Source organism: Lucilia cuprina, chromosome 2 (genome assembly GCF_022045245.1).
Source record: "Lucilia cuprina isolate Lc7/37 chromosome 2, ASM2204524v1, whole genome shotgun sequence".
In the NCBI taxonomy this organism is placed as follows: domain Eukaryota; kingdom Metazoa; phylum Arthropoda; class Insecta; order Diptera; family Calliphoridae; genus Lucilia; species Lucilia cuprina.
This window is the reverse complement of record NC_060950.1, coordinates 30,981,001-31,003,477: the sequence shown is the minus strand read 5'-3', so window position 1 is coordinate 31,003,477 and position 22,477 is coordinate 30,981,001. Positions and strand designations below refer to the sequence as shown.

The 22,477-nt window shown below is 33.2% G+C and overlaps 5 protein-coding genes across 5 annotated transcripts; 2 read left to right on the top strand and 3 right to left on the bottom strand.

Annotated features, from left to right (window-relative positions):
• Nucleotides 1–1,546: 1,546 nt before the first annotated feature.
• On the bottom strand, nucleotides 1,547–4,309 carry LOC111675533 (eEF1A lysine and N-terminal methyltransferase homolog). The gene is made up of 9 exons (XM_023436311.2): nucleotides 4,112–4,309; nucleotides 3,928–4,050; nucleotides 3,403–3,853; nucleotides 3,087–3,346; nucleotides 2,849–3,029; nucleotides 2,599–2,779; nucleotides 2,333–2,525; nucleotides 2,120–2,259; nucleotides 1,547–2,041 (listed from the first exon to the last, which is right to left on the bottom strand). The coding sequence occupies exons 1-9, from the start codon at nucleotides 4,201–4,203 to the stop codon at nucleotides 1,632–1,634; spliced, it is 2,031 nt and encodes a 676-aa protein (XP_023292079.2). The 5' UTR covers nucleotides 4,204–4,309; the 3' UTR covers nucleotides 1,547–1,631.
• Nucleotides 4,310–9,019: 4,710 nt separating this feature from the next.
• On the top strand, nucleotides 9,020–14,656 carry LOC111675532 (protein brunelleschi). Its single transcript, XM_023436310.2, has 9 exons — nucleotides 9,020–9,603; nucleotides 9,669–11,317; nucleotides 11,381–11,624; nucleotides 11,706–12,256; nucleotides 12,333–12,829; nucleotides 13,109–13,302; nucleotides 13,412–13,603; nucleotides 13,668–13,875; nucleotides 13,938–14,656. Exons 1-9 carry the CDS (start codon nucleotides 9,462–9,464, stop codon nucleotides 14,230–14,232), a joined length of 3,972 nt encoding a protein of 1,323 aa, XP_023292078.2. The 5' UTR covers nucleotides 9,020–9,461; the 3' UTR covers nucleotides 14,233–14,656.
• LOC111675534 lies at nucleotides 14,631–16,440 on the bottom strand. The gene is made up of 2 exons (XM_023436312.2): nucleotides 15,832–16,440; nucleotides 14,631–15,250 (listed from the first exon to the last, which is right to left on the bottom strand). The coding sequence occupies exons 1-2, from the start codon at nucleotides 16,303–16,305 to the stop codon at nucleotides 14,822–14,824; spliced, it is 903 nt and encodes a 300-aa protein (XP_023292080.1). The 5' UTR covers nucleotides 16,306–16,440; the 3' UTR covers nucleotides 14,631–14,821.
• Nucleotides 16,441–16,684: 244 nt separating this feature from the next.
• Nucleotides 16,685–17,885, bottom strand: LOC111675529 (mitochondrial inner membrane protease ATP23 homolog). Its single transcript, XM_023436307.2, has 2 exons — nucleotides 17,134–17,885; nucleotides 16,685–16,945 (listed from the first exon to the last, which is right to left on the bottom strand). Exons 1-2 carry the CDS (start codon nucleotides 17,788–17,790, stop codon nucleotides 16,745–16,747), a joined length of 858 nt encoding a protein of 285 aa, XP_023292075.1. The 5' UTR covers nucleotides 17,791–17,885; the 3' UTR covers nucleotides 16,685–16,744.
• Nucleotides 17,886–17,919: 34 nt separating this feature from the next.
• On the top strand, nucleotides 17,920–20,238 carry LOC111675528 (cell division cycle protein 20 homolog). Its single transcript, XM_023436306.2, has 3 exons — nucleotides 17,920–18,447; nucleotides 18,507–18,816; nucleotides 19,250–20,238. Exons 1-3 carry the CDS (start codon nucleotides 18,118–18,120, stop codon nucleotides 20,200–20,202), a joined length of 1,593 nt encoding a protein of 530 aa, XP_023292074.1. The 5' UTR covers nucleotides 17,920–18,117; the 3' UTR covers nucleotides 20,203–20,238.
• The last annotated feature ends 2,239 nt before the right edge of the window (nucleotides 20,239–22,477 follow it).

Below are 22,477 nucleotides of genomic sequence, written 5' to 3'. Positions count from 1 at the left end.
TCATCTAAAACTACTTTGGAAGAGTATCAAATCAATATTAAAAAATTTTGTTTAAATTGTTTTTTAATTATTTGGGAGGATATTTTTTGGAAATTATTTAGAATTTTAAATATATTTGAAAAACAAGTAGAATGTATAGTCGGGCATGGCCGACCTTATAATACCCTACATCATGAGTATATTTTTAAAATTTTTACTTTTTATAAAATTTTTATTTTTTATAAAGAAACTTTTATGTTGAATATTACCATAATTCCAAAATATTTAAGCAATTTATTGATAAAAAACAAAAATTTCTAAATGAGGCTTTATACAGGTCAAATATGGGCCGATCCTCGGTATATTTGGGAAAAGGATATATTTCTAAATAACAGTTAGTTTTGTTGAGTTTCATTGCGATACAAATGGTTACAAGTCAATTTTAGACGTTTAAGACATTTTTTGAAGGGGGTTTGTATGGGGGCTAGGGTGAAATAAGGACCGATCCTTACAAAAATCTGCAGTGTCATTTATACTTATATAAAACTTATTTGTGCCAATTTTTAGAGAGATAGCAGAATATTTGACGTAATTATGGCATAAAAAGTTCAAATCGGGAGGTACGGTTGTATGGGGGCTAGGTGAAATAATGGACCTATTTCAATCATTTTCAATAGGCTTCGTCCCTGTGCCAAAAACATTTCATCAAATTATCTTGAAAATTGCGGCCTGTACCTCGCGCACAAGGTTTACTTGGACAGCCATCCAGCCGGACGGACGGACATGTCTTAATCGACTCAAAAAATGATTCTGAATCGATCGATATACTTTAAGGTGGGTATTGGACCAATATTTTTGTATGTTACAAACATCAGCACAAACGTATAATACCCTCCCCACTATAGTGGTGTAGGGTAAAAAACAGTTTTGAGCAGATTTGAGCATCGACTTAAGACTAAATTTTAGGACTACACTATGGACAAATCTATAGACTATACTTTGCCCGTTATAGACTATATATACTATACTTTATAGACTAGGGAACTAGAATATTGACAAAACTAGAGTATAGACTAGAATAAACACTAGACTATAGGCAGTACTAAAGACTAGACTATACTCTAAACCATAGACAAGATTACAATTGACTTTTCACTATGGACTAAACTGTAGGATTAAAGATTAGACTATACTGTATACTTGAAAATATAGACCGGACTTTTACACTAGGGTATAGACAATACTATAGATTCGAGCATTGAATAAAGACTTAATTGTAGGACTATAGACTAGACTGTACACTACACTATGTACACTATGTTATAGGCTACACTAAAGTATAGACTATACTACACTAGAGTATTGACTAGAATACAGACTAGACTTACAGAAGTTTGTAACACTCAAAAATATTGATCCTAGACCCACCTTAAAGTATACCAAACGCCTCGACTTTCCAGGTCGACTTAGCTATGTCCATCCGTCCAGCTAAAATAATACTTTAGTTTTATTTGAGACCATTTTCGATTCAACCATAATGAAATATTATAAATTTTACAAAAAGAAATTTTTTTATATTAAAAAAAAAATTATTTTATTTCTCATAATTTTTTCAAAACTTTATAAAAATGAAAATAACATATAAGTATTATTTACAACTTCAAATCGTTCATAAATTCCGTCACATCTAGCATATCGTCAACATTTAACTTTTTACTTTTCACAGCCGTATTTAAATTTCTACCCGCTGAACCCATTAATTTTTTCCAATTTTTAAGATTTGTTAATTTTGAATTATTTGTACAATAAACAACTTCATTGATGTCCTCATCAAGTTTATACGTACAAATAGAGGGAAAAACTTTCTTCATTGATTCTAAAGCATTTGCACGTAATGTTTCATCACGACAAACTAAATTCAAAATAAATAATCCCTTATCACCTATAATGCTAGTAATATTCGATAACACTGTATCGGCTAAGAAAGTGGGTGGTGGACAGCTCATGCCTAATGATAGGTCCTTACTGTCTACGTCGAATAAAACTGCATCGTATTTAATGCCTAAAAAGAAGTCAAAAAATAAAATGTTTATTTAGTTGTTGTTGAAAATGAATGTATGTATATTATGTTCAAACACACCTTCATTTTTGCAGTTTTGTAGAAACGCCAAACCATCATCAATAACCACATTCAGTCGTTTGTCTTGTTTAAGATCAAAATGTTGTTCGGCAACTTCTAGCATCATGGGATCTATTTCTACAGCCGTGACGCATACATTACTATTTTGTAATAAAAATTGTATTGTAATATCACAATTTTTTGTTAATAAAATCAAACAAATGTTCTACTTACGGTAATGCTGCATGTAAAAAGCTACATAAACCTCCACCACCTAAACCCACTACTAAAACATTTTTAAGTTCGTTATTTTGTACAGGGCCTGCGGTAGCCAATTGCACACCCACCGACATATACAAATGATGTTGACAAGCCAAATAACCAATATCAATTATTTTACGCTCAAGTTTTTGATCTTTAGTTTTAACTGCAAAAAAATTTTAACATTATACAAATAAACATTTCATAGTTTATGTTATAAACTTTTTTTTGATACCTACTCGTTTTTACTAAAGCTTCAGATTGTACCACAAATTGATTGTTTAAAAATACTAAGCGGCGCAAAATTCTGCCATCAGCATCTTCAACTTCTTCTACCCTAAAATCACCAGATATTTTGGAAAAGCCACAAACTATGGTCTCACGTTTACCCACATCTGAGCCGAGTGATAAGAAAGGTATCTAGATATTTAAATATAAAAAATGAAAATTATTATATTTTACTATTTTTTCAATGTGTATCCCACTGACCTGCTCTTTTAAGCCTAAGGGAGCTAAACTTTTAACATTTTCCGACAATTCCGCTTTGACTGCATCCAAAGATTCATACACTTGATCACGGTGTAATGTAACAACAGCCATACGTTGAAATTTAGCCGAAGCCTGCAGCTTTTTACGACCTTCGGTGGTAGAAAATAACCATTCAATTTCTCTGCAATAAAGTCATTTGGTTATTGTGAGAAATAACCACAAGTTAATGTTGACATACCTTCCTTGTGGCACTATAAACGCCGCATATTTGCCAAAACCTCTGGCGGGTGGCTGATCCAATATGTGTATAGTATAACGTGGACTTGTTTCGCCGGGTTTACACAATTCCATTGTAACTTCATTATGTCCAGCTATATTGCTGCGCGCCAAACCATTGCAAACTAGGGCGGCTCTTTGTACAGATGCTACAGCATTTTCAAGTTCTTGTGTTGAATTTAAACGTTGAATTTTATCACTGCTGAAACTGAATTCTAAAATCTAAATAAACAAATTTAATTTATATTTAAACTGTCCTTATATATGAGTGAATTTACCGGCATGGGCAACGCTTTAAACTTAGTAGCCACCAAGGCGAAAACTGGCATTGAAACAGCATCTGGATTATCGGCATTTTTCTCTTGATTAGCTTTCTGCGCATCCAAACACTGAACTATACGCAACATAAAAGAGTTTTTGGGGAAGTATTCTATAACATATTTTAAAATATGTTCTTGTAACAATGAAATACAAATGTAACGACCCCCAGTACGTAAAACTCTACTGACTTCCTTAAAATACTTCTCCACCGTATCCCTTACTTCCGGGGTATCATCAACAAACAATGCATCAAGAGTACCCTTATCGAAAGCCACAGAAAATTGTTCATTCTCAAATGACATCTGTGTAGCATCCATTTGCAAGAATTTCATATCCGATCTAGTGCGACTATTGATTTCCTGCATTTTCTTAATGGCCACAGCGGAGATATCGATATTGACAATATTTCTATAAAATGAATTTTACAGAAATATTTGAACACATACTAATGACCTTGAACATCACATTTATCTTTTACTTACTTATATCCTGAATCGTACATATCCATACTGAGTTTGGAATTACCACAGCCTAACATTAGGATTTTATCATTGGATTTTACATATTTGTGTATTTGTTCACATAATTCTAAGTATTCGCCATACCTTAAAGAAATAAAAAAATCAAATAATTTTTATAAGTTTCTAATGTCTTCTTAATACCCACCATTCAAAAGCCTTTTCTCCTCGCTTCTTAAAGAAAGCATTCCAATAGTCGGTTTGTGCAAATTCTTCATGGGATTTTGGCAGTAGATTCATGTTAATTTTTTTTTTAAATTTTCTTATTTATTAATGAATTTTATATAAAACAATAAAAGTGGGATGAAAACAAACTACACGCGCCCCACAAAACAAAGTGGCTCCAAAAAATGCCCTGCGCCGACAAACTGTGCTATGACGGCGGCCAAATCTAAGAAAGTCTGCGGCTTTTTATTATCGACAAGGCATAGAAATTTTAAACTTTAAGGGCCAATCTTTAGGTGAAGGATTAGGAATTAAGTTAAAATTAATCTACGAAAGTTGTTTTTGAATACTCAGCTAATTTTATTTGCTAGTTTAAACGCCCAATGAAGGTGGTTTAAACTTGAGCAAGAAATGCAAAAGTGTAAACAACTAATGCCTAAAAAGTAATATAATTTTTATTAAAATAAACATTCAAATGCTTGATTTATCGATTAGTAAAAATTACGGAGATTTTACAATATATTTCTTTATTTTAAATTGAAGTTTTCATTAATTTTCATATTAAATTCACAATTGTGTTCTTCTTTTTTATATAAACATGCATTGTTTTCATAACAAACAGTGACGTTTTCTGCTGTTTTGTATTGCAAAACTTCAAAGTTCAATCATGTACTCAAAAACATCAGTGGGTATTAACATCTGAATCAATTTATTTTTAGATTAACTAATCTGATTATTAATTAACATTCGATTGGCAACTCAAAAACCCGCTCTAAAATAGTAATAATTTTTAGCAAGATTTGGACTTTTTAGGTTTTAAAGTACTAAACTAATTTTCTGCTAGACTATAGACTAGACTATTGAATATGACTATAGACTAGACTATAGACTACACTATATACTACACTATAGGCCAGACTATATACTAGACTATAGACTAGATATAGATTAGACTATAGACTAGACTATAGACTACACTATAGACTAGACTATATACTATACTATAGACTAGAATATAGACTAGACTATAGACTAGAGTATAGACTAGAGTAAATATTATACTATAGACTAGACTAGACTATAGACTAGACTATAGACTAGACTATAGACTAGACTATAGACTAGACTATAGACTAGACTAGAGACTAGACTATAGACTAGACTATATACTAGACTATATACTAGACTATAGACTAGACTATATACTAGACTATAGACTAGACTATAGACTAGACTATATACTAGACTATAGACTAGACTATAGACTAGACTATAGACTAGACTATAGACTAGACTATAGACTAGACTATAGACTAGACTATAGACTAGACTATAGACTAGACTATAGACTAGACTATAGACTAGACTATAGACTAGACTATAGACTAGACTATAGACTAGACTATAGACTAGACTATAGACTAGACTATAGACTAGACTATAGACTAGACTATAGACTAGACTATAGACTATACTATAGACTAGACTATAGACTAGACTATAGACTAGACTAGACTATAGACTAGACTAGACTATAGACTAGACTATAGACTAGACTATAGACTAGACTATAGACTAGACTATAGACTAGACTATAGACTAGACTATAGACTAGACTATAGACTAGACAATAGACTAGACTATAGACTAGACTATAGACTAGACTAGACTATAGACTAGACTATAGACTAGACTATAGACTAGACTATAGACTAGACTATAGACTAGACTATAGACTAGACTATAGACTAGACTATAGACTAGACTATAGACTAGACTATAGACTAGACTATAGACTAGACTATAGACTAGACTATAGACTAGACTATAGACTAGACTATAGACTAGACTATAGACTAGACTATAGACTAGACTATAGACTAGACTATAGACTAGACTATAGACTAGACTATAGACTAGACTATAGACTAGACTATAGACTAGACTATAGACTAGACTATAGACTAGACTATAGACTAGACTATAGACTAGACTATAGACTAGACTATAGACTAGACTATAGACTAGACTATAGACTAGACTATAGACTAGACTATAGACTAGACTATAGACTAGACTATAGACTAGACTATAGACTAGACTATAGACTAGACTATAGACTAGACTATAGACTAGACTATAGACTAGACTATAGACTAGACTATAGACTAGACTATAGACTAGACTATAGACTAGACTATAGACTAGACTATAGACTAGACTATAGACTAGACTATAGACTAGACTATAGACTATAGACTAGACTATAGAGACTAGACTATAGACTAGACTATAGACTAGACTATAGACTAGACTATAGACTAGACTATAGACTAGACTATAGACTAGACTATAGACTAGACTATAGACTAGACTATAGACTAGACTATAGACTAGACTATAGACTAGACTATAGACTAGACTATAGACTAGACTATAGACTAGACTATAGACTAGACTATAGACTAGACTATAGACTAGACTATAGACTAGACTATAGACTAGACTATAGACTAGACTAGACTATAGACTAGACTATAGACTAGACTATAGACTAGACTATAGACTAGACTATAGACTAGACTATAGACTAGACTATAGACTAGACTATAGACTAGACTATAGACTAGACTATAGACTAGACTATAGACTAGACTATAGACTAGACTATAGACTAAACTATAGACTAGACTATAGACTAGACTATAGACTAGACTATAGACTAGACTATAGACTAGACTATAGACTAGACTATAGACTAGACTATAGACTAGACTATAGACTAGACTATAGACTAGACTATAGACTAGACTATGGACTAGACTATAGACTAGACTATAGACTAGACTATAGACTAGACTATAGACTAGACTATAGACTAGACTATAGACTAGACTATAGACTAGACTATAGACTAGACTATAGACTAGACTATAGACTAGACTATAGACTAGACTATAGACTAGACTATAGACTAGACTATAGACTAGACTATAGACTAGACTATAGACTAGACTATAGACTAGACTATAGACTAGACTATAGACTAGACTATAGACTAGACTATAGACTAGACTATAGACTAGACTATAGACTAGACTATAGACTAGACTATAGACTAGACTATAGACTAGACTATAGACTAGACTATAGACTAGACTATAGACTAGACTATAGACTAGACTATAGACTAGACTATAGACTAGACTATAGACTAGACTATAGACTAGACTATGGACTAGACTATAGACTAGACTATAGACTAGACTATAGACTAGACTATAGACTAGACTATAGACTAGACTATAGACTAGACTATAGACTAGACTATAGACTAGACTATAGACTAGACTATAGACTAGACTATAGACTAGACTATAGACTAGACTATAGACTAGACTATAGACTAGACTATAGACTAGACTATAGACTAGACTATAGACTAGACTATAGACTAGACTATAGACTAGACTATAGACTAGACTATAGACTAGACTATAGACTAGACTATAGACTAAACTATAGACTAGACTATAGACTAGACTATAGACTAGACTATAGACTAGACTATAGACTAGACTATAGACTAGACTATAGACTAGACTATAGACTAGACTATAGACTAGACTATAGACTAGACTATAGACTAGACTATAGACTAGACTATAGACTAGACTATAGACTAGACTATAGACTAGACTATAGACTAGACTATAGACTAGACTATAGACTAGACTATAGACTAGACTATAGACTAGACTATAGACTAGACTATAGACTACACTATAGACTACACTATAGACTACACTATAGACTACACTATAGACTAGACTATAGACTACACTATAGACTACACTATAGACTAGACTATAGACTACACTATAGACTAGACTATAGACTACACTAGACTATAGACTAGACTAGACTATAGACTAGACTATACTATAGACTAGACTATAGACTAGACTATAGACTAGACAATAGACTAGACAATAGACTAGACTATAGACTAGACTATAGACTAGACTATATATTAGACTATATACTAGACTATATACTAGACTATAGACTAGACTATAGACTAGACTATAGACTAGACTATAGACTAGACTATAGACTTGACTATAGACTAGACTATAGACTAGACTATAGACTAGACTATAGACTAGACTATAGACTAGACTATAGACTAGACTATAGACTAGACTATAGACTAGACTATAGACTAGACTATAGACTAGACTATAGACTAGACTATAGACTAGACTATAGACTAGACTATAGACTAGACTATAGACTAGACTATAGACTAGACTATAGACTAGACTATAGACTAGATTATAGACTAGACTATAGACTACACTATAGACTGGACTATAGACTAGAATATAGACTAGACTATAGACTAGACAATAGACTAGACTATAGACTAGACTATAGACTAGACTTTAGACTAGACTATAGACTAGACTATAGACTAGACTATAGACTAGACTATAGACTAGACTATAGACTAGACTATAGACTAGACTATAGACTAGACTATAGACTAGGCTATAGACTAGACTATAGACTAGACTATTGACTAAACTTACCAGCAACGATTTTACTGGCCAATTTCGAGAAATATAATTTTCCAAAGATTTAGCCAACAGATTTTTTGCACGGAAGGATATTAGCAATGATTTTTCTGACCAATTTAAAAGAAACGATATTACCAATTATTTATTTTTTTATTTTTTTTTTTTGATTTCCTATTTAATGTTTCCCCGCTTAAAATTAATGCCACTTAATTCCTAAAAAAAACTATTGTGAGCATTAATTGTACATTTTGACAGTTGTATTTAACTTTCATTAAAAAATAACAATCAGCTGTTGAATTGACTTCACCTTATAAGTGCACCCTGTCTTATTGACAACTCAAAAAAAAAGAAAAAAAAACAAGGAATAGAAAAAATGATAGGAATTTTTAAGAAAATTGTAACTTTTCTGGTATTGAATTAATTAAAAGACAACAAACAATAAATAAAACTCGAGCTAATTAAAACATTATAAAGTTAAGTGGTTTTTGTATTGTAAACATACAAAAGTAGTGATGAATTGCAATAAATAAATTTTTGTGACAGTAGAAAGACTTAAAATCTTTACCACGTACCACAGAAAAATAAATGAAATACGCCTTCAACAAAATAATTGAGCTTTAAAAACTTGTATGTTGTTCCGGCAGGGATGCTGATATACAACATAAAAAGTTTTAAAATATATCCTCAGTGTTTACTTTAATTAATTCATAACTTTGAAAATATAAAAAGTGAGAAATTTGGCAACAAAACATGTCTCGTCCTGATTACGAACAAACCATTTTGCATCACAGTTATTTGTTAGTGCTATTACGAGGTGTTGGACCATCCAAACCCAGAACATTACAAAAAGCATTCGACAAGGTCAGACGTGTAAACAATGTGAAAATAATTGGTATGTGCATGCTGCAAATAATATAATTAGTAATATTTTCCATGGATAATTAAATTCTTATTTAGATTCTAGTGGCATTACCCGAGACATTTGGATACGTTATATTCATGATCATCCGGTAGAAAATAACGATTGGGGAGATTTTCAAACTCATCGGCGTTTGTTAGGCCTCATTACCATTGGCAAATTTGACAGCCAAACAGAATTAAATGAATTGTGTCGTCAACACGAATCGCTTAAGGTGCGTTACGGAAGTACTTTATACGATTCGCGAGCTTTATTTTTTGGCCCAGCACCATTGGAAGATGACAAAGCTGCTGTAGCGCCAATTGCAAATAATGATAGTGATGTGGTTGATTCTAAAGAATTAACCACAAGTAAACCAAAACGTTTACAGGATGAATTTACCACACCGTCCAACTTTAAGGCTCAAGCTTTCTTTTATAGGGAAAATGAAATGTGTACAGATTTAGAAGCTCACATGGTTGATTTTGTAAATGCATTATTTTGGGTACTAGAATCAAGACGTTTGGAGCGTTCTCGGGAAAAAGTGGAAAAATGTTCGCTCTTAACTGCACCCTTTGAAAAACGTGATTTTGTGGGTTTAGATATGGATTCGAGAAATAATCGTAAACGTGTGGTGGGTAGAGTAACAAAGAATTTAGCAGATCTTTCTTTACAGGCTGGTCTGCTGGAGGACGCCTTAAGTTTATATCATAGTGCCTGTGACACTTTAAGGTCAATTAACGATCTCTTGTGGGAAGGTGCTGCTGAAGAGGGTCTCTGCTCGGCCTCAGTATGCTTACTCTATCCTCAACTTAGAGCCGATGAAACGTTACATCGGAATGCTTCCCTGCAAGAGGGTTCGCCTCTCAAAGGTACTCCCGAAAAATGGCGACAAAGTGAAATAACTAAACGTTTTAATGCCAGCGAAAAACCTTTAGCAGAAAATTCAGAAAATGCGGCCAGCTCACCCACTCATCTACCACCACACTCGGCCTCAAATTCATCAGTTTCATCTATACTTACCACATCAACCTTATCTCAAGCTTCTACTAACTCCACATCTTCATCATCTTCCACCTCGACCATATCGACAGCAGCCAATCATCGTTCTGGTCAACATTCAGATTTGCCTGGCAACATATTGAAGCCCGATGAGATTTTGTTCTATTTCAAAAATGCCATTATAAATTATAGCAAATATCGTAATGCTGCTATAGTAGAGATTGAGGCTGCTTTTAAAGCAGCCCGTATATTTATAGAACAAAATCGTCCACTGGATGTGGCCATGTGTTTGCAAAATATTTTATATATTAATCACTCAATGACTGAAGCAGATCGTATAAAAAGTTTTGAAATGATGACCTCACTCTATCAACAAATTGGCTACAGACGCAAGGCGGCCTTCTTTCAACGTCTAGCTGCTTTAAAACATGTTCATCAAAACTCTTCGAATCCCGATTGGTCACAAACCTATCGTCTTATGTTGTCCAGTTTTCCGGGATATATGTTATCACTAGATCCTTTGGAGGTGCTGGAAACCAAAGCAGGTTGGCCATGTTTACAGATTGATTTACTACAGTCCCTTATAACAGCAGCTAAACGTTTAGGACATTCAACTTTAGCCACTAGACACATGACATTTTTATTACAAACACAATGGCATAATATGACACCCACGGAACAAAGTGAAATGGCAGTACAACTGCAGGTATTTTGTATAACTTAATTATTTGATGTTAATTCTACAACTCTACTTTTTTTGCTTTTCCAGAACCTAAGTGCTCAGTGTGAAGGTTCTCCTGTTCCATTGGTTTTGGAAAATGGTACTATTATACCACCTGCCAATCTAACTGATCTACCGTTCTGTTTGGATATTGTTGTCAAAGATTTACCAGCTCATTTAAAACCTCAGCGCATTAAAATTGCCAAAGCTGACAGTGGTCCATTTTTGTTTACACCTTTGCAATTTAATTCTATTGATAGAAGAGATAAAAATAAGGATAAACATAAAATACGTAAGATAAATGATTTTTCTTGGCCACAATTTCTACAACGATTTCTTAAATCTTACACTATATATATATATATTTTAACAGCATTTTTCTGGGTACAAAACAATATTAGTGAAGTAACGGTACGACTGCGAAATCCATTACCGTTCGAACTGACCGTTTGCGATATGCGTTTGCTAACCAATGGTATTGTTTTTAAATCTCTACCACAAACTATAGTATTACAACCACAAGTGCCAACATATGTCACCTTGCATGGAACGCCCATGGAGGTGGGACAATTAGAAATACAAGGTTATAGTACTCATACGTTGGGTGTAAAATCCAATTGTCGCATGAAACACATGAAGAATAGAAAATTTCCGCAAAATTTTTTGGTCGATGTCATACCTGCACTGCCAACCGTTACCATTAAAACATCTTTACCCCAAACCGCCACCTTTAGTAATATGACGGGTGCGGAGTGTGTGATAACAACAGCCAGTTTGACATTATACAATGGTGAATCGTCTACGTGCGTTATAACAATAACAAATGATAGTGAAATACCGGTGGAACATTTAGAAGTAAATATAACATCAAATATTGAACAGGACACACAGAAGAAAATATTTAAAATATGTGAAGATTTGCAGGTATTTATAAGTTGTTATTTAACGTTTTGCTTAAGTCATGAAATATTATTTTTTTTTGTTTATATTCCCCAAAAAGTCTATATTACCAATAGCTCCTAAATGTAGTAAAGATTTTGTGGTGGACATTTTTGCCGAAGCTGATTTCATATGTCCCACAGTTAATCAACATACGGTGCCGTCTGTACATTCCACAAGTATACATCCGTATGATAATTCTCATACCCTGCAATATTCCTCAACTTTATCGGCATCCAGTCATGCCAGTTTACCCTCTCGTGTTGGTTCTCCTAGCCAACATTCATCTACGCGCCGAAATGATACCGCTTATAGCAGTTTCCGTTCTACCACATCCACCTCAACGGCTCAACATTCGTTGGGTGCTCTTAGTTTAACAACTGTAGACGCAAATTCAATAAGTAATCAGGCTCAACATATAGAAGCTCAATTTCGTATAAAATATTCGGGTGGTGAAGCCATGCAAGAAGGTTATTGTCGTCAGTGTTCGGTATATTTTAAACTAGAACTCATTCAGAGTGCTCAAATAACAAGTTGGGATGTATTGCCGGCCGAAGTGTAAGTTAATATGCGAATATTGCAATTGTGGAAAAAAAACTTAGATTAGTCTATAATCTTGTCTGTAGAATTGTCTAAAGTAAGTCTACAGTTCCTACTGTGTCTCGACTATAGATTAGTTTATAGTTTTGATAATAGATTAATCTATAGTTTTGACTGCAGGTTAGCGATTAGATTCTCGGCTATAGATAATACTTCATATATTATACACATTATATAGAGGTCGATAATTGATTGATTTATAGTTCCCTCTAAATATTATCATTCTCCTCTTTGTAGACCCTCACAATTTTATTTGGTTTTGGATATTACAAATTTAACTGCTCAAGAGATGACGCTCAATTATACAAATAATAAAAACATTTCAATGGAAGCTAAAGATAGTTGTCGGGTTCCCATACCGGTAGATCGTTGTTCAGTTGAACAAGTCTGGGCTGCTAGAGAAGCAGAAATGGCCGAAAACATGGAAAAAGGTATGAACTGATTATTGTCACACGATTTTTTGTTTGTTTTAATTTCCATATAATTTTATTTCAACTCACTTTTAATATCTTCCTTATTTTCTTGAACAATGCATTACAGAACTGTGTTTTCGTACGGACATGGGTTCGTTTAACGATTCAGTAAGTCGTCTGTGTTCAAAACATATAGCTGAAAGAGTTAACATTAACTGGTCATTGACGGGTACCGACATACAGGGAATAGCTTCTTTAAAAGGCATCATTCTGACACCTACGATGATAGATTTGTGTACGGTATCGCCCCTACAATGGAGTAAGTTATTAAATAAAGTATATATACATATATATTTCACTACCATTTCTTTTCTTATTTTCAGATATTTCATTTAAAAATCAACCGGTACAACCGCAATCAGAAGTAATTTGCACAGCTGGACAAAGTTCCATAATAAGCGTTACAGTTTGTAATCAATCTGTGCAGCCTTTGAAAAACTTAATACTCACTATAAAATTTTATCAGGACTATTTAAATGGTACAGAAAATTATAATTTAGAAACCAGGGTAGCTATTTCAGGCCCCAATAGGTAAGCTAGCAATCTTAATATTTACATAAATGTTTAATATACAAATTTATTCCGCCGTCCAGAATTCGTATACCAATTTTACGAAAAGATGAAAAGGCCAATCATGAATGTACTGTGTTATTTTTTACACCAGGACGTTTTAAGACTAGCATACAATGCCATGCTAAACCACAAAATTCAGGTACGACAAACACATCTATGCTTTCCCGCTCGTGCCCTGTGCCACAACCAGCTGAGAATAGCCTACATATTACTCTAAACGACATAACTGTTGGTGCTCAAAGTTACCACGAACAGCAAGAACACGTATGGAAATTTATACCACCCATTGAGGTGACCGTTGTTGAACAACAATAAGAATTGTTCTGAATAATAATGAAATTATTATGATCTAAACAAAATTTAAAACCTATTATTTTTAAGTATTTGTATGTAAATAAGTAATTGTATTTCAATAACTTTTCTAGTTAAAATATGTAATGTGAAGACCTTATCTGGTATTTATTCAACAAAAGTTGCCAATTCTCTATAATAAAACCTTTAAAATCTTTCAACTAAACGATGAGGGTAAAATAATTAGTGATATTTTTTTTTTTTAATTTAATAAAAGGAGAAGCGTGAAAGCCCAAAGCAATTGTTACTAAAAGCATAAATAAATATTAATAAATATAATGAAACTATGTATTGTTGTATTAAGCAATTAAACATTTATATGCTTGTATAAATTATTATGCAAATAAAAAAAATTATATACATATAACCGTAAATATCATTTAAAAGCTTTATTTACAATCCTTAGACAAACCTTGAACACGGGCATAGAAATTTGCATTAATTTGTATTTCACCTTTCAAAGCTTTGTTAGGATTTTATTTAATTCATCACAATCGTTTGTATAATCTAACATATAATAATAAACATACGAAATTCGTAATGGAATTGTTGCTTAAATCAACATATCCCGAAAATAATTAATAACACTGATATAAATTTTACTCTCAACATCTACAAAAAATGCATCAAAATCACAATCCACTTCGATCTGTACCATTTTTTCTGAAGTCATAACAGCGGCATTTGATGTAATACGAGGTTTTATTTTTAAAGCTTTAAATAGATCCATAACTTGTGCTTGAATATTGTCTTCATAATTGTCACTATAAATTATATCCCATGCGGCTTTTTTCAAATGTTTGTGAAACTTTACGAAATAATTATGACGATCGGATAATAAAATACCCGGTGCTATTTCCCCAATACTAGTTTCGGAAAGTTCACGATACGTTTTAAATTTATGATAACGTTCGTATTCTACATCGTCCATTGAGGACTCCAATGATGCTACTTGCATTTGATGATCCAATGGTTGAGTGTTCTTTAATGAAATGAATTTAAAAAAAAGTAATAATTACATATGTTATAAAAAAATATTAGCAAATGATCGAAAAAGACATTCGATCAGTATCGGTTTATTTTATAGCCTCGACTGCGGATTATTTTGTAGTCGCTATTATAGATTCATCTGTACTTCATAAAATAGATTAGTCTATAGTCCGGACTACAGATTAGTCCAGGCCAGAGTATAGATAAATCTTTAGCACTGACAGATAAATCTTTAGTCATGAATATATATTATTCTATACTCTTGCCTATAGTTTTGAATAAAGATTAATGTATAACAGACTGTAGATAAATTGCAAAGTGCATTTTTTTACATATTTAATTGGAGACACGTCAGTCTTTGTTATTCTTATATTTTAATTTTTATTAGCATAAGCATTTAGTTAAATATAACCAAATGAGTGGCCTCCGGTAGGTTAGTGTTCTAGTCTGGTAGACCGGATTCGATTCCCACCCGTGGCACTGGTTAAGGAGCGCACAGCAGGACCGATAGAGTCCAATAACCCCAAACGTTTAAGATTTATAATGTAAACAAAAACAATTATCTTTACTTACATCTGCAATAACATTCAACATTGCATGTGCAGCTATCTGTTTAGCATCTTTTTTCTTTTCCGAAACTCCATAGCGTTTTATTGATGCCACACTGCAAATAGCCACGAATTCCGGAGTATCCGGCGTACCGCCCTGTTGTATAATTTCGAATACCGGCAAAGGATGTTGATGCTGTACACAATAGTCTCGAAGAGTTACAATCATGTCCGTAGCTGGTATTTCCATATGATCTACATGTTGTATTTCATCGATATCGGGACATTTCGTACGTATTTTTTTAATTAGATTATGGGCTGCCGAATGTTTGGCATCCCGCTTTGATCTTCCAGTGCCGTCAGCTTCAATATCCATTATTCTGCCACGGCATATAAATGCACCGCCCTCCTCGGAATCGATGTAGTCGTAGACGGGTGGTGGTAGTTTATGTTTAGCACAGTATTCTTGTATTGCAGATACTGATGATTTGGGCAGCATTTCACTGGAAGTATTTCTTGTGATTTCCCGTAATTAACTAAAAGAATTAGTGTTCTTTTAATTGTTATGATGAGATTCTTAATGCGAATTTAATGAGGTGACTGTAGCACAAAGTAACATCTCTGTGACTGTAGTGCTATTTTTTTGTTTTCATATAGAGATTTTGACATTTCAGCGTTCGGACGCTTGTTTTTATAAGTGCGATATGACATTTCACTGCTAACTGCTGGACATTTGTTGATGTCTTTACAAAAAGAGTTGCCAAGTCATATTTTAAAATTACATATTCAGATATCTAAACAGAAATTGTTTGTTGGTTCAATTCCAAATTTAGTTACGAAAAGAAAAAAAAAGAAAATAAAATCAATACTACAATAAATCTTTGTAATTATACAAATTTAATTTATTTATCAAATAACTATAACTTTTAGTAGACTACTTAATAAACATCGTAACCATACATGGGTGCCTCCATATAGGCTCTATGTTGGTCCGGTGAATTACGTCTAATACGCCGACCAATTGGTTCCAAGTCATTATAACACTTGGGAAACACTCTTTCAACAGCTTCAATAGCTTCTTTTCTCGTAACATTGCGAACAGCTAAAACGGAAGCTAAAGCTTTAGATTTAACACAATTCTGAAATATAGAAATAATATTATTAACCAATTTAAAATAATTTTAGAAGGTATAGAATTATTGCCCATTATAAACTTGGAAACTATGTTCGAAATATGAAAATCGTTCTATATATTAAAAAAATAGATTTTGAATAACATCTATATATAAATATATAGTAATACGATAAATTTCGAATGATAACTTACCTGATGTGTTTCCTTGATGTCAAACACAGATGCATCACCTTGCATCATGGCACTTAAGAAAGAACAATGCGCCAAATTAGCTGCCCTTATTTCTGTGCAGGCCAAGTGATCTATATTACGGAAGTCTAAATCATTATTGCAATAGTCGAACATGTGTATCATTTCATGTGTTAGAACGCCTTGAACCATGCCTTCCTTCTTGGCCATATTCTGACAAACAACAATTTGATTGAGAACAGGATCATAACCACCAGTTACCGATGAATCGCAAACTTCACAGGAAATATGTCTTCTCAAGTCTATCGGACAGCCGGAACTCTTTAAGGCACCCATCATTAATTTAACCAGAGGACTATTCTTAACACACCAGTAAACATTTCGTTCACATTTGATTTTATCCATATTCTCATGACCCTCGAAACCCAGTAGAATTCTAGACCATTTTGGCTTGAATTCTTCACCACGGCGTTCAGGATACAAATCATAGCCCCATTCCTTTTTTGCTTTATTTTCGTTGTTTTTTTCTGAAGAATTCTTACTTTCGTTCGCGGTTTCAGTTGTTGTTTTTTTGGTTGGTGGCGGTGGTTGTACAGTATCTAGTTCTAGACCTGGTATTACTTCCTGAGATTTTGCTTCTGCTTTGGTGAAAAATCCCATTTTAAGTTAAAAAAAGTTGACAAAACTATTTTTTAAAAAGTTAAATGAATTTTGTTTTCATTTGCCGAGTTAAATAATAGATTTTTTTGCTTGCATATGTTTAACAGCTGTTTTAAGGCGAATTCCTCAGTAAGGTTACATTAAAATAGTTGGCAACACCATAAATAATTACAACACTGCACTTTTGAAAGCGCAAAAAATTAAAAACGCCATTATTATTGAAGAAAACAAGCCGAAAAGTTGTGACCTGTGTGAAAGACTAAAATAAATTGGGGATAAATTATTTTATTATTTGAAAGAAAGAACTATAATTTTAGTTAAGACAAAATGTCCCAGTTTAATTTTTTCAATGAAATTAATAGTGCGCTTACCATGGATGGCGAGATAACTCGTGGTCCTGCTCCAAGATGGCAAAAGAAATTGGAAGCCTCCACTGCCAGCTTAAATGGCAGCATAAATGCTACACGTTCTGTTTTGTCAGTCTCCTATAATACCAGTTTTTCTGGTGTAAATCCTCCAACAAAAACTCCAGGCAAAAATGCCGATGGTAAAAGTAAAAAGACGCCAACACCCAATAAAGGTTCTAAGACACCAGGCGGAGGTGATCGTTTCATACCAAATCGTGGTACTACAAATTTTGAATTGGGTCATTATCTGGTAAGTAGTAAAGCTTAAAATTTGTCAATGCTCTGGGGAAATTATTAAGGGATTTTCAGATAAAGCAAGAACAGGATAAATCCGAAAATGACGAAGAGAATGAAAGTAACTCCAACAATGCCAATAAAATGACACCAGCCAAAGCTGAGAGACAAAAGTTAATATCGGATTCCATGCAAGTAGCTGATGGCAAGACAACTCGTATTTTATCTTACCAAAATAAGGCACCAGCGGCCCCGGAGTCGCATGTCAATCCACTTAAGGTGGTTTATTCCATCAAAACGCCCATATCGACTAAAAGTGGTTCACGTTATATACCTACCACATCGGATCGTATTTTAGATGCTCCGGATATTATTAATGATTATTGTGAGTAGTAAAACATTTTTATAGATACCTTACACCATTTTATTGGTTTTTATATTGGTTTTGTAACCTACAGTAACCCTAAATTCCTCAATCAAAATGTAGACCCATACAAACCATGGTAGGCTCACACAAACCTTTTATAAGATCACTATTTTTGTCCACAAAATGTTAAAATATTTCGGAATTAAAAAAAAATTCGGAGTTAAAAAAATACAATATACATATGTAACTGTCTTAAATTTAAAAATAAGCCACATTTATAACACACACTGGTGTAGAGTATCATATAGTCGGCTTTAGCCAACTATACATTCTTGTATAAATTTGTATAATATCGATCAAAATTAGTTTGTGTTTTATAAATGTTAGAGATTGTTTGAGGAAAATATAACTCTAGCAAGTGTTAACTCTACCTGATTTACATACATTACAGATTTAAATCTTTTGGATTGGAGCGCAGACAACATTGTAACTGTGGCTTTGGGAAATGCTGTCTATCTTTGGAATGCTGTTACTGGTAACATTGAGCAGTTGGTTGAATATGAGGAAGGTGATCATGCTTGTGCTTTAGCTTGGATTCAGGAAGGGCAAATCTTGGCCATTGGTAATAATACCGGTGCTGTTGAACTATGGGATTGTTCTAAAATTAAACGTTTACGTGTTATGGATGGACATTCGGCACGTGTGGGTTCGTTAGCTTGGAATTCATTTTTAGTTTCTTCTGGCAGTCGTGATGGCACCATTATACATCATGACGTCAGAGCCCGGGAACATAAAGTCGGTAATTTGGCGGGTCACACTCAGGAGGTGTGTGGGCTTAAGTGGTCTACCGATTTTAAATACTTGGCCAGTGGTGGCAATGACAATTTGGTAAATGTTTGGTCTGCTACTAGTGGAAGTGGTGTTGGTACTGGCAATGAGCCTTTACATGTTCTCAACCAGCATCAGGCGGCAGTACGTGCTTTGGCCTGGTGTCCATGGCAACCTAATGTGCTAGCATCAGGAGGCGGTACAGCTGATAGATGCATAAAGTTTTGGAATATTAATAATGGTTCGTTAATTAATTCGGTGGATTCAAAGTCACAGGTATGTGCTTTACTGTGGTCACGCAACTTTAAAGAACTTATTTCGGCTCATGGTTTTGCCAATAACCAACTTACAATATGGAAATATCCCTCGATGGTTAAACAAGCTGAACTTACTGGCCACACCTCTAGAGTTTTACAAATGGCCTTGTCTCCCGATGGCAGTACGGTTATCAGTGCTGGTGCCGATGAGACTCTACGTTTATGGAATTGTTTTGCACCAGATCCTCATACCGCGAAAAAGTCCAGTTCAGTTACTAGTAAAGCCAAACAAAGTGTATTTCGTCAGAGTATACGTTAATTAAACGTTTAAAATCCTTAACTATAGTCAATTTATTGTATTTTTTCTTTTTTCTATTCAAACATATTTTTAATGTAGTAAGTACTTTTTTAATTTTGGAAACTTGTTGTTTTCCTTTTTAATAATATCCTTTACTTATTTTTTTATTATTATAATTATAGCATGTAACGTTGTGACTAAATGCCTTTTTGATAAGTTTGTTAATTTTATATGGCAATTACATTTCAATTATTTTATGTATTTATATTTTGTAAGCATTTTAATAAAATTTGATGATCAATCGTAAAAAATATTGATTTTATCATTTCGTTTAAGACATAATTTCGAGACATCAAATTATTGATACACGAAACGTTAAAAGCTCTATAGAGTCCAAACACGAGGGTATATGTATAATTTTTTTTTGATATTAAAACAATGCTGCATATTCAGGGAGTTCAGATCTATGCGAGGTAACCCCTGGATTAAAAAATATACTAAAAAGCGAATAATGGGGCCACATTTGAACCTACTACCCACATATTTATGTTATTATACAGAAAATAACATTAAAATATAGCATATCAAACAAGTTTTATAATAATCCAAATCGGCCCTTAATAGACCCTTTCATTCATAATATTAATGGTTAATTTTCGAGAATCACGAAAAGAATTAGCTGTGTTGATAATAGATCGTTTAACTGTAAATATTAAGATAAAATTCAACAGAGATGATTGATGTTTCCAGAATTATATCACTCTCTCCTACTCTGCATTTTGATTAGAATCGTAACAACCCAGCGAAAACTTATATTAAAAAGTAATGAGTTAAAAAGTTGCTTTGCACTACTTATTAATTAGCATTTTAACTCATTATTTTAACACGATGATGGTGATGACATTTGTGGGAAGTACTTACCAAGCCCGCTTATAGATAACTACTTAAATAAGTATTAACAAAAAGGAAGATAAAAAGTTATTTTTTTTTTCAATATGAACAATAAAAGTTAAACGTTATTTTGATTTAAGAGTATACGATTGATGATTACCAGATAGAATTTGTAAATAGTGATGATTGGCTAGTATCCGATAGACTGTTGGCGCGGGTGCTATATTGCTGTTATCAACAAAAACGGCCCTTTAGACTCCCCGAAAAATGTGGGGCGTTCCAATCAAAGATCCTAGCGATCTGGAAATCAACGGAACTGATAAGGAATCATATTGATCCGGGGTCATTTATGACTATTCATTAGGGTTCTATAGTTGAAACGAAAAGTCGACTTTTTGCATTTTATGAAAAGTCGACTTTTCGACTTTTTGCATTTTATGAAAAGTCGACATTTCGACATTTGCATTTTATGAAAAGTCGAAATTTCGACTTTTTGCATTTAGTTAAAAGTCGATTTTTCGACTTTTTTCATTTAATTAAAAGTCGATTTTTCGACTTTTAATATTTTATAAATATTCGACTTTTTCCGACTTTTCGACTATTTTCGATTTTTGACTTTTTTCGACTATTTTCGACTTTCCGGCTATTTTCGACTTTTTTCAACCAGAGTTAAAAATTTATAAAGTTGCCAGAAGCGTAAATTTATAATGTTGCCATTTAACATTATAATATTATTATTATTAATAAAAAATTTTTATTTATATTTTTTCTATTGCAATTTTTTGAGTTTTTTTCGACTTCTTTCAATTTTCGACTATTTTCGACTTTTTCCAAATTTTTCGACTATTTTCAACTTTTTCCAAATTTTTCGACTTCTTTCGACTTTTTCCGACTTGTTTCGACTTTTCGACTCTTTCCGACTTTTATTTACAAAGTCGACTTTTTTCATAGGCGATAGTCGAGTTATCGACTTTTTTGGAACAAAATAGTCGACTTCGACTTTTCGACAAAAAGTCGATTTATAGAACTCTACTATTCATGCTGACAGTCAATCTGCTCTCAGAACACTAGCTTGTCACACTGTTATTAATTATAGAAATGCTTTTAGAAACAGTTTGCCATTATATTGTATTGGTTGCCGGGACACTGTAATAAGATTGCAGTCGAACTGTCTAGATTAGGTTAGAACCACGATATAGATGGTAACGCCATTCATTTGTCACTACTTTACGCTGATATTCGAAAGAATCTGAGACATCATAAACCAGTCCTTAAATAGTAGATTGGATTGAAAAAAATCAAGTATGGATAAAATTTGACATCTATGGATTCTGAAGGGTTGCTGAGTTAGGGAAGGGTTGCTGAGTCAGTAAGTGGGACAGCATAATACCGGACTATTGCAGAT